The sequence below is a fragment of the Lipotes vexillifer genome, unplaced genomic scaffold (genome assembly GCF_000442215.2).
Source record: "Lipotes vexillifer unplaced genomic scaffold, Lipotes_vexillifer_v1.1 scaffold1161, whole genome shotgun sequence".
NCBI lineage: Eukaryota > Metazoa > Chordata > Mammalia > Artiodactyla > Lipotidae > Lipotes > Lipotes vexillifer.
The window spans coordinates 143,152-156,896 of record NW_006780142.1 but is presented as its reverse complement, the minus strand read 5'-3'; the positions used below and the strand labels follow the sequence as shown (position 1 = coordinate 156,896).

Genomic DNA, 13,745 nt, shown 5'->3' with positions numbered 1-13,745 from the left:
ATTACGAAACTAGACACTAATGTAGGGAGAAAAACTATTTTTGTTTGTTTGTTTTTTTCAACTGAAAAAACTTTACAATCTAAAATGGCATAGTCTCCATCTGAATGAAGAAAAAATTGAGAAGTAAGCTTGCCTTCTACATACCTTGGGATATACATTGGAATTAAAAAACTACTACCAGTTATAAAGTAACTCAGTCACTGGGATGTAATGTATAGCAAAGGGAATACAGTCACAAATACTATAACTTTGTATGGTAGGTAATGTATAAAAATACTGGATCACTATGTTGTACACCTGAACCTATTAATAATATTGTAAGTCAATTATACTTCAAAAAAAATACTGAAAGATTCCACTGAAAACAATTAAAATTATATATAAAATAGGAGATATAAAAGTGGTTTCTGGAGATGAAAAATAATTATTTATAACTGTAGAGCTAACATAAGTTTGAAAAGTTGAATAAAGTTAATGTTTCCCAAAAAATATAACTACAGAAAGTGGCATGACAAAAAAACTTGCTGGTAACATTCTTGCTTTCTTTTTTATGTTACCAAAGAACTATCCTTCCAATAATGTTCTCAATCCTAAGAAATTTATTAAAGTCTTTCAAATAATCACACTCAGATATTCCATGTTTCATATTCTATTCATAACCCAGAAAGAAAAGGAAAGTGAGTCAAAACATTTAACAAAGCAAACATAACCCCAGGATCGAAAATGAAATAGATAAACTATTTGAAAAATTTAATTATGTACAAAGTAACTTTCATGCAAGGTAAAATTCCTAGGTAATTAAATTCTACAAGTTCTTTGATAAATTATACATAGAAAAGTCCCTTCTAACTTTTTACATTACATGACAATAAAAGAACCTCTGAAGTACTATTAAGATAGTATATACTAAAAAGGAAATTGGTTGAAAAAAAAGTATGCAGTAGTGCTCGTAGATAATGAAAGTGATTTAAATGTTACCAAATGATTCACTAAAGTACCACAAATACAAACAGATAAATAATTGATACTCCATAAATGAAGAGCCCTTTGCCCAAGAATAAACAGCATTATTCAAAAAATGACCAGAGGTGCTAAAAGTCTGCCAATGTTAATATGACTAAACAGGGTTCAATTTACAATGTGCAAACAATATGGATGCTACTTCTAAGAATTTTAGAAATTTACCACATATTAAACTTTATCAGTTGAAAAGATGTAAATCTATTCCAGCTGCCTAGAAATTCATCTAATTTAAGACAATTCAATGAATTGTGGGAGTTTTGGGGGAAATAAGTAATATGTTAACAGTGTAATAAATTTTTGGATTTACATCAAAGATTAAATGTATTCTCTTTTAGTAAAATGGTGTTTCTCAGGCTTGTAAAAATCTTCAGACAGGGCTTCCCTGGTGGCGCAGTGGTTGGGAGTCCGCCTGCCGATACAGGGGACACGGGTTCGTGCCCCGGTCCTGGAGGATCCCACATGCCGCAGAGCGGCTGGGCCCGTGAGCCATGGCCGCTGAGCCTGTGCGTCCGGAGCCTGTGCTCCACAACGGGAGAAGCCACAACAGTGAGAGGCCCGCGTACCACATACACACACACACACACACACACACAAAATCCTCAGACAAAATTAAAATTTTTATGACTAAAAAACCCAAGTTTGATTATGTCCCTAAAGTTTAATTATATATTTTATCCCCCGGTTTGAAACTTTGAAAATCTTGGACTGGGTAATTCATTTCAAAGTATCACTCATTTTTACTTGGGGGGAAGGAGTGGTAGTAAATTCCCATTTAACCCAAGGGTAGTACAGATTACGGACTACAAGTCAATATTTTAAAGAACCACTTCCTTGGGCTTCCCTGGTGGCGCAGTGGTTGAGAGTCCGCCTGCCGATGCAGGGGATACGGGTTCGTGCCCGGGTCTGGGAAGATCCCACATGCCGCGTAGCGGCTGGGCCTGTGAGCCATGGCACTGAGCCTACGCGTCCAGAGCCTGTGCGCCGCAACGGGAGAGGCCACAACAGTGAGAGGCCCGTGTACCGCTAAAAAAAACAAAAACAAAAACAAAACACCACTTCCTTGAAATCTGGAGTCTGGATAATGTGAGGATAGAAGACAGGTAGGAAAAAATACAATTAAAACTATAAAGAAAAAAATTTCAAAACTTTGGAGTATAAAACTGTACTACGTATGGCATAAATTGAACCCTGCTTTATTTTAAAATAAAGCAAAAATAAAAATTAATAGAACAATTCACACTGTTAAGTCAGAGGAAGAACTGCAACCCCAGTTTAACTGATTTTTAATAATTATTGCCCCAATAAGTTTAGAAGAAACACAGCCCAGGAGATGATTGTTTAGCATAGGAATAACAAATTAATATATACAAAATGCAATGCATTAGATAATTTTCTGGTATTTAGTTAGCATTGCAAATAGCAAGGATTAGAAACAAAATAGAAATGTCTATTTCCTACCTATATCACTGGCTACCATCTTGGAAAACTTTCTGCTTTTGATCTTCACTGAAAATAATATTTTGATACAAAATGTCAAAATCTATTCAAAGTAAACTATATGAATTAAATGTAATTAAAAGAAAATACTGTAAAATAAAGATACTATACCCTTTTCTATAAAATTATTCACTTTTTGTTGATCATCTGAATTGTGTGGTGATGAAGAACCTACACAAATGAAGACAATGGAAGGAACAGGCACATAGTCAGTCACAAACGCTGAGTTGTCACAGGGAAAAGTACAAACAAAGTAATCTGGTAATCCTTAAAACAAGTTCCCATACTACTGGCCAGAAGAAAATATCATGTATATAGTTAATAATAATTCTTATAATATTACAGTAAGAACAGCAATCAGTAGTGCATTATCTTTTGTCGACCAATCTCTAGTATGTATAACTATTAACCCTAATGTATAATAATTTTTCCATAAGTTACAACCATTTGGCAAAACCTTGGTATATATTATAAATTAGAGAACAGATAAAGAAAAATATAAGGAGTTATCTGTTTCTGAAAGAAAACATAAAAATTCTTGATATTAGTTAACCGAATAAGGTTTATCTAGTAGCACTTAGAGTCCTGTATAAGTACTATACTGGTAAAGTTTATTTTAGAGTTAGCTTTCCAGATACAAACTTTAAAATCACATACAAATTCTACTAGTACCATAGAGGTCTTTAAAATACTGAGGATGATACTTATAATTTTAGATATGTTCAAATATTTACTTAAATTTAATGAGGTAAGAAATATTTTATTTCAACTGTGACTTTCAATATGTTTATCTAATATTTTTATAATTAAGATTTTAGTCCTTTTTCCTTAAAAAGATGTTCCTAATTTTCATTGTATTTCTTTAATTTCTAACACAAACTTTTTATTATAAAGGGAATCCTAAGTAGTATTCTAGTTGACTTTATTATTAGAGTCGAACTACCTATCTTTGTAACACATTTCAAATGATATCTCACCCATTAAAATTTTCACCATCTCTCCAGCTATAAATCACCTCCCCTTCTTTGAATTCCTGTAAAAGTTCACCTGTTACTTCTCTTATGTTAATCACTTAACGCCTTATATTTTAAGTTTACATACACCTGACCTTTCACACTGAACTGAACTGAGAAGCTGGGACCCTATGTGATTGATATTTGCATCTCTTTTGGACTCAGTGGAGTGCTCTTCATGTAGGAATCTCTAAGTAAACATTTGCTGAACGAATAAAGCTTTTCTGCTAGAAGTGACTATCTAGAACATAACTGGAAGTAAATAAAATGGTTTTTCTATGCTGATTCCTTTTTTATCCCAGTGAAACTACTGAGCCTTCATAAATAAGGTCAAAATTTGACCTTCCCCCACAAAATTATACTTTCTTTCTGTGGCCAGGTGGAAAACATCCTTGAAGTCTCTTCTCAGACCAAGTAAAGCCTGTCAACATTGGCAGGATCCAATTACTTCTGAAACAGTCTTATAAAAATTGCTCTTTTAAAACTATGTTATTTTTGCTAAACAGCATTTATAGATCCTCATAAATCCTATATCAAAAAATATGACATAAGTAACACTGAGCTCAGCAACATTTTCAGGAATAGAAATAGGGTACACTCCTTTTTCACATAATATAATTCAGATTTAAAGAAGATAATGGTTATGAGAAGATGTTACATATACTTTAAAATATTATTCATCTCTGATACTACATAACCACATGGCTGTACAAATATTTATTAACACTTGTTTTATTTGATATATTTCATATCAGACTAATAGCAAGATAGCATATCTGAACACGAATATAAAATTATAAAAATGTCCAGTATTTCTAACATAAAAATAGGCAACATAAGCCGTAAATGTGAATAAAAGAAGCAGATATATTTTTCCCCGAACTGAAAATGCCGACTACCAGTTGTCATAACTTCTGTGACAGCTCATGAAAAAGTTCCAAAAATGTTTTTAGCATTTCCTACTTGAATATATTTTAAAATTTAGATTAAATAAACACAGAAAATACATACAGCTTTTGTTTCTTTCTAGGGTACACAGAAACTCCTGAGGGCACCATCTCATGGTATGTGGCCTTGGGTTTTCTTCAATTTGAAATGTATATATACATATACACACACACACACACACACACACACACACACACACACACACAAATTCTGGATGCAGCACTAAAATATATCCCAACATTAGAGAAGTGCTCAGTGAAGCAATCTGAGTTCTTTGAAATAAAGATCAAATGAAGATGGCAGAAATAATTTTCTATGTTAATTCAGGATGGCAGAATTAATTTTCTATTTCAGAGAGACTGTTGGTTTATTTAAAGATAAATGGAAAGGAAAAACTATATTCATATCTTGGATTTTCTCAGGATGATTTTTGAATAGAGCTTTGATATTAGTTGGCTAAACTGTTCACATCACAAATCTTGATTACGGGCTTTAAAAGCTTTTCAGAAAAGTTTCTCTTCAATTATATGTATTATTTCAAATGAACATATTGGTTTTGATAAAGGGCATATGGTTACTTTTCATTTTTATAATAGAGGTCCTCTTCTTAGTATTTATTAGGAATTCAGTTGAACTCCCAACCCACTTTTTATACATTTCTTCTCTCATAAACACAAACGCTGTTTTCTAGCAACTATTTCCAGAGCTTTATTTTAGTCTCTATGGTAGTTCTTAGTACTTATGCATGACTGACATCCATCTCCTGGTATATGAAACATGTTTTAGGTACAACTATTGTCTACCAAAGTGTGGTCTGTTTTTTGTAAAAGCAGTCTTTTCTGATATGCATGAATGAATATAACTCTTCAGATAACTCTCTGCTCTTTCAGAGCATAATCAAAGACTAAACTAAATAGACTAAGAGGTTACATCTAAAGATGAGAATTTGTGATTTATCAATGATTTCTGAGGTCACAATTTTTACTTTGTATTTAAAACTCACCTAAAAGGATGCCTGGTGTCATACATATTTCTGCACGTTAAAACTATATTTTCTTTTCATGTGAACCAAAGAGCACAGTATATTTGAAAATGTTGAATGATGTCTGAGTTTCTCTGGTACAAGAGAGAACCTGGAGGGTTTTTAACAAGTACGCATTTTTTATATTTATCTATTGAATAATTATACTGAAGTGTACTTACATATTTATCTACAATTACCTCTCGTTGGGTTATCCCAAATTGCTAGAAATATACACCTATTGAAAGTCTGACTTAGGGTGAAAAGGAGTATTAATTTATTTGGGCTGAATCTTCTTAAAACACATTTGATAGTCATTTAATATATTGAAAGACAATATATCACATGTCCAAGTTATCAAATGTGGCCTATAGTCTTAACATATTGACAAGTGCATTCATATGGCCTTTAGGGAAGGTGAGAACATCAGAACAGTACTGTATATGGTTGGAGGAAGAACAGTAATAATTAAGAGATATTATAATTCTAAATCATATTCAGAAATAACTCTAGTCCTGTGAGATGGGAAGTATGTATTGCTCCATATTACTTGTTCAACGTTATTCTACCAACGTTCAGGCTAAGTATTAGGTGCTAATGATATGAGTGATTCCTGTATTCCATATGTTTTATTGGTGTAATGAGTGTACTTAAATATGAAATTTGAATATTAAGAAAACCAGAAGGTGCATATATTTTAAGAAAAGAAATGATTAACTTGAGCAATATCAGGAAAATGCAATTTTAAAAAGAAAACCTCACAAAAGTTCTATTGGTCCTAGAGCTAACAGAATGGTCAACTGAAATAAGAGGGAGTAAAGTAAAATGCACCTCTCAAATTTTCCCATTCTTAAAATTATTTCTGATGTAGAACTACCTATGCAAGGATCAAAATCTGTCTAAGAACAGTGTTACTTTATGTTAAGAACAATCTTTCCAGTAGAAAGCTGATGAAAATTCCCAGCCAGAATGATTTAATAAATCCGTCAGTTAAAATTATGAAGTTAACCTTATTAAATTTTAGCAAAGTTTCAATCCACTAAAAAAAAAGTGAATTCAGGATCCTCTTAATTGTAAGGGACTCAAAAAGTAATGTTACTCTGAAATATTAATACATACATAGGTTACATAAGACTAATATACAGATAAGAAAGGACAAATGCTTTAATACAGCTATAAAATTATATCTCATATTACTTGGATCAAAATCAAATGTAACTAGTCTACAATTATTCTAACTGTCCACAGTCACCATTAGATAAGTGTTAAAAATCTTTCATAACATTTAGGTGAACATTATTCATGGATTAGAGCACTATTCTACCAGATGACTGCAGGCATGCTGACAGCAAAGACAAGAACTGTAGATGACGAAACCTTCGATCCAATGGTAAGAAGTAAAATACATTTTCCTAAGAAAGTGTAAATATTAGAAGCTAAGTAAACAGTTACACGACTCTTAACAGGTAATAGCTGTAGATTTTTATCTAATGCGTTTCTTTTCACTTAATGAGAATACAAAGAATAGTTATGATTTTAAGAATAAATATGTGACATAAAAGTTCCCTGTAGGTTGTGTTTTAAACGCTTATCTGTACAAATTTGACAAGCTGTATTTTTTGTAGAATTATAATTATTAATAAAATAAAAAGCAAATTACCAGAAGTTGGAGATTTGCAGCGATCTTCTGGGACTACAGTCCCTTCACTAATATCGCACAGACCTGCTAAAAAACAAAACCAAAACCAAATCACACCACAAGTTTATGTAAGTGCAGTTTTACCTCCTATTTACAGTATGTATTTAATGACAGTCCATTAAAAAAAACAACCCAGCAGGTTAGCAGACTATGCTGGCATTGATACTATGCACATTAGTTTTGAGAACAGAATACAGGAGTATTCTGATATTAAAACACCTCAAACTAACACAGCAGTCATCAGTTAAACAAATAAGAAACAATTTCCAAAAGAGATAATTTGCTATTTTTCAGGGACATTAGATATAACACAGGATTTTGTTTAAAGTCGGCAATTTGAGGGCATATGACATACTTCTTATTGGATTTCACTTGAAGGAGAATAAATACTTGGTAATAAATTTGGTGATTTTTACATCATAAGGACTCTCAACTCAAACCTCAAAGTGGTTTCCCCTAAGTATATCTCAAGTACCTCCCTTAAACATCACTGAATAATAATTAAGAAAATACTGTGTGCTTCCAAGTTTGCAGTATTTAAAATACAAGCATACCTTGTTTTACCGTACTTTTCACTTTGCTTGTATTGCATTTTTTTTACAAATTCAAGGCTGTGGCAACCCTGCACTGAGAAAGCCTACAAGCACGATTGTTTTCAAGTGTTTGCTCACTTCGTGTCTCTATGTCACATCTCAGTAATTCTCATAATAATAATAAAAAAGTCTGAAATATTACATTTGTTATGGTGATCTGTGAACGGTGATCTTTGATGTTACTATTTTAATTGTTTTGGGGCACCATGAACCACGCTCATGTAAGACAGCAAACTCAGTTGATAAATGTGTGTGCTCTGACTGCTCCACTGACCCACCCTTCCCCCATTCCTCTCCCTCTCCTCAGGCCTTCCTATTCCCTGAGACACAATATTGAAAGTAGATCAGTTGATAACCCTACAGTGTGACCTCTAAGTGTTCAAGTGAAAGGGTCAGTCAGTCGCTCTCCTTTCTCTTTAAATCCAAAATGAGAAATAATTAAGCTTGGTGAGGAAGGCATGTCAAAAGCCCAGACAGGCTCAAAGCTAGGCCTCTTGAGCCGAATAGTCAGCCAAGTTGTGACTGCAAAGGAAAAGTTCTTGAAGGAAGTTAGAAGTGCTACACCAGTGAACACATGCATGATAAAGTGAAACAGCCTTAATGTTGATACGGAGAAAGTTTCAGTGGTTTGGACAGAAGATCAAATCAGCCACCACATTCCCTTAATCCAAAACCTAATCCAGAGGAAGGCCCTAACTCTCTTCAATTCTATGAAGACTGAGAGAGGTGGGGAAGCTGCAGAAAAGTTTGAAGCTGGCCGAGGTTGGTTCATGACGTTTAAGGAAAGAAGCCCTCTGCATAACATAAAAGGGCAGAGTGAAGCAGCAAGGGCTGATGTAGAAGCTGCAGCAAGTTATCCAGAAGATCTAGTAAGATAATTAATGAGGGTGGCTATACCAGACAATAGATTTTCAACGTAACTGAAACAGCCTTCTGTTGGAGGATGCCATCTAGGACGTGCATAGCTAGAGAGGAGAAGTTAATGCCTGGCTTCAAAGCTTCAAAGGACAGGATGACTCTCTTGTTAGGGGTTATGCAGCTGGTGACTTGAAATTGAAGCCAATGCTCATTTACCATTCTGAATAATCCTAGGAACCTTAAGAATTATGTTAAATCTACTCTGCCTATGCTCTATACATGGAACAACAAAGCCTGGATGACAATTCTTCTGTTTATAACATGGTTTATTAAATCTTTTAAGCCCACTGTTGAGATCAACTGTTCAGAAAAAAAGATTCCTTTCAAAATATTACTGCTTATTGACAATGTACCTGGTTACCCAAAAGCTCTGCTGGAAATGTACTATGAGATTAATGTTGCTTTCATGGCTGCCAACACAACAACCGTTCTGCAGCTCATGGATCAAGGAGTAATTTCAACTTTCACATCTTATTATATTTCTTAAATAATATTATATATAATATATATATATTTTACATATAATATATTTCTGTCATTTTGTAAGGCTATAGCTGCCATAGATAGCGATTCCTCTGATGGATCTGAGCAAAGTCAATTGAAAACCATATGGAAAGGATTCACCATTCTAGATACCATTAAGAACATTTGTGATTTCATGGGAAGAGGTCGAAATACCAACATTAACAGGAATTAGGAAGAAGTTGATTCCAACCCTCATGTTTGACTTTGAGAAGTTCAAGACTTTAGTGGAGGTAACTGCAGATGTGGTGGAAACAGCACGAGAACTAGAATTAGAAAGGGAGTCCGAAGATGGGACCGAATTGCTACAATCTCATGATAAAACTTTGTAACAGACGAGGAGCTGCTTCTTATGGATGAACAAAGAAACTGGTTTCTCGAGATGAAATCTACCCCTGATGAAGATGCTGGGAAGATTGCTGAAATGAGAACAAAGGATTTAGAATATTACATAAACTTAGTTGATAAAGTAGCGGCAGGGTTTGAGAGGGTTCGATTGTGAGTAAAATCGTGAAAGGAAGAGCCAATCGATGCAGCACACGTCACTGTTGTCTTATTTTAAGAAGTTACCATACCCAACCCAGCCTTCGGCAGCCACCGCCCTGACCAGTCAGCAGCCTTTGACACTGAGGCAAGACCCCCACCAGCAGAAAGGTTATGACCTGCTAAAAGCTCAGATAATGGTTTGTTAGATTTTTTAGCAATGAAGTATTTTAAAATCAAGGTCTGTACATTGTGTTTTTTTAGACATAATGCTACTGCACACTTAACAGACTACAGTATAGTGTAAACATAAATTTTATATGCACTGGAAAACCAAAAAATACATGTGACTCGCTCTATTGCCGTATTTGCTTTAATGTGGTGGTCTGGAAATGAACCTGCAATATCTCAGATGTATGCCTGTACTACACATTACTTTTCTTCTAGGGTTGTAACTCTTAAAAACTATACTATCACATTTTTAAAAGAGCTCTAAAGAAATACTTTCTTTTCTCAGCTATATATGAATCATATAAAACTAATCTATCTTATAAGATGGCCTCAATTCTTAGGAGAAATCCTAGTAAGGTATTTTACGCTACAGACAAAAACTATAAGACATGGCAAAATGCAAAGTAAACAATAATGGAAATTAATTTGCTTGGAGATAGAAATGAAAAGAATTCTTCCAAAGTATTTAAAAATTACAAATAAACACACACCAGGAGCTTGGGATAGCTGGGCAACAGACAAGAGGCTGCATGACTAGGCCTCAGAAGTTATCGGGTCTGATATTGACATATGTGCACATATGACCAGTATCTGCTTTACTATTCCTCTGGTAAAATTCATGGCGTCACAACCTCTACAGTCCCTAAGAAAGCTCTTACAGTAACATTTAGAGAACACTGAGTACTAAATTGGGTTTATGAGGAGTGTTTCCTATTTTGAACTATATATTATTTGTCTTCATTGGATAGGAAGCTTTAGAATGACAACAAGTAGTTTTTTTCTTTTTTTTTCTTTTTAACTTTCATCACACTAAAGATTTTGGAAAAAAAATAATAAAACTAGTCTTTACAGTTCTAAGATGACAGATGTAATTACAGGTATGCATTTATTCATCTCTGACAAAATATCTGTATATATAAATAACCTTTTTCTTGATAAAACACTAAGATAGCAGGTGTTTAAACAGTAGTGATATATAGAAACAATCTAAGTGTCCACTGGTGGATGCACAGACGAAAAAATGAGTTATACATATACAATGGAATATTATTCAGCCATAAAAATGAATGACATTTTGCCATTTGTGACAATGTGGATGGACCTTGAGGGCATTATGCTAAATGAAGTAAGTCAGGCAGAGAAAGACAAATACCATATAATTTCACTTATATGTGGAATCTAAAAAGATGGATGGTTGCCAGAGGTAGCAGGGGATGGGCGGAGAAATGGGTGAAGGGGATCAAAAGGTAGAAACATCCAGCTATAAAATAAATAAGCTATGCAGATGTAATGAATACCATGATGACCACAGTTAACAACACTGTATTGCACATTTGAAAGTTGCTAAGAGAGTAGATCTTAAAAGTTCTTATCACAAGAAAAAAAATTTTTTAAACTACGTAAGGTGACGGTTGTTAACTAGACTTACTGGGGCAATCATTCTGCAATGTATACAAATATCAAATCATCCTACTGTATGCCTAAGACTAATATAACATTACATGTCAATCATACTTCAATTAAGTAAATAAATAAATAGTAGTGATTATATAGTCCAGTATTACAATGAGCCTGGTACTAAGTAAATTTTGAAATTTAAAGCCTTTGGCATTTTGTCAACTTCTATTAAACTCTATAAAACTGCAGTATGAGATATAATTCCCATTCTTAAAATAGCCTAGGAAGAAACATTTAAGAAGCTAAACTAAAGAGTGTGATAGTGATAATTTAATTTAGATATTAAATTATTGAGTGAGCTAAAAACCCCTTCCGTGTCTTCCATCTGACTCAGGGTAAAAGCCGAAGTCCAACTCCACATGACTGGTTGATGTATATGATCCTATGGTATATGACTGTGGTATATATTATGTGACTATGGTGTATCCTCTCTGACTTTATATCCTCTCCTTCCATGTACTTCCCCATCTCCCTTACTCTCCCTACTTCAGCCACACTTACCGTTCACTGTAACCTTGAACTCACCAGTTACACTGCTTCTGAGCCACTGTACTTGCTCTTCTCTGCTTGAAATGTTCTCTCTACAGACATCCTCACGGAAAACAGCTGTCTCCTTTAAATCTTTACTCAAGATATTTTATTTAGAATGTAACACGCTTGTCACTGATATTTCAAATGCCCCTCATTTAATTATTTTTCCCTTTGGCACTACTATGCAACTTACGGTACATTCTCTATCTTTTAAAACTTCTGTCTTTTCCAGTATAATGTGAGTTCTATGAGGACAGAGATTTTTGTCTGTTTTATTACCTGTAACAGTGCATAGCACATGGTAGGTGCTCAATAAATATTTGTTGAATAATTGAATGAATATATATGAAAGGATTTCATAGCATATAATCTAATCCATTTTCTCTGTTGCTGCCAGAATCCCTTCAAGCAATATTCCTAGCAATACAGTTATCTAGGTTTTGCCCAAATGTATCCCAACCCATTCAGCTAGCTGGTAATAAACGACAATTACAAAGTTCTTGACACATTTAACTCTCACTGAAGCGAATGAGGTAGACAGTATTATCCTCATTTTACAGAAGAAGAAACTGAGGCACTGAGTGTTTCAGGTATCTTATTCAGTGACAAACACCTAATTACATCTAAAGACAGTCAATTTCATTGTCATTGTAATAGATATTTTACTGGCCAGAAATTCTTGAGTACATTTGGGCCCAAAATTGTTTTCTCTATAGCCTGCTTTAAAAAGAGGAAGAAATACAATATAAATGGATAACTTAAAATCTTCTGTATCTCTCACACTAGTATATTCAGCAGTTATGTCATATTACTGGCATACCTTAAGTTGTGGTAACGGAACAACCACTTGAACGCCAACAATATTCCAGCCACAAGATGAGGCACATTACATATGCCCTTTCACTTAATAACTACACTAATTTTATGAGGTGATCACCCTCATTTTGAGGACTCTGAGCCTCAGAGTAGCATCTTCTCTAATATAACACACATAAAAAAAGGGCTGAGATTTAACACAAATCTGCCTAAACTAACAACAACACCTCCAAGCATGTTCACATGAACTGCCTGAGCCAGTTTTTTGTTCTGTATCCATGTAATTATCTTTATAATCTAAACACAGGACTTAACATTTATTGCTGATAAACTTCATTTCCCTGGTTTAAGCTTATGATTTCTACCTATAATTACCTTTGGGGTTTTTATTTTGCCATCAAATGTATTAGTTATCCTTTAAACAGCAAAAATAAGCACACCTTCTCTTTCAGTTGTTTAAACAGGAAGTTTAATTAACTATTTAAAACGTTCAACAAAGCATAATCATATGTTATTCAGTATTACATATCCACTAACTGAGGCACACTACATCAGATTAGTATCAGGCCACAAACCGACCCACTAGGTACCGTGCTTTAATCCAGGAGTTGGCAAATGTTTTCTGTGAAGGTCCAGCTTGGGTTTTGGGGCCAATTTGTCGCAACTACTCAGCTCTAATATTGAAACACAAGAGCAGCCATAGATAACACCTAAGTGAGTTAGCCTGGTGCTGCTCTAATAAAACTGTACTTCAAAAACAGGCAGTGGGCCATGGGCCGGATTTGGCCGCAGACTGTAGTTTGCTGACTCCTGACTTAATCCTGCGACCATCAAATTGAACTAGGTATTTAGGTCACTTCCACCTGTCTGGTTCACAAAAGTATCATGGAATTCTTTATCAAATACCCAATTAACTTCAGGAAATATTATGTCAACAGGCTGCCATGAACTATCAATGTAGCTACCAGGTTAAAAAAGTAATGCTGATTTTG

The 13,745-nt window shown here is 34.2% G+C and overlaps 1 protein-coding gene across 1 annotated transcript in view; it reads right to left on the bottom strand.

Moving 5' to 3' along the window:
• STXBP5 (syntaxin binding protein 5) overlaps positions 1–13,745 on the bottom strand; it is a 163,303-nt gene that overhangs the window by 44,581 nt on the left and 104,977 nt on the right. The window contains 3 exon segments of the mRNA XM_007453212.1: positions 2,482–2,529; positions 2,632–2,691; positions 7,163–7,228. Coding sequence (XP_007453274.1) covers positions 2,482–2,529; positions 2,632–2,691; positions 7,163–7,228 — 174 coding nt within the window.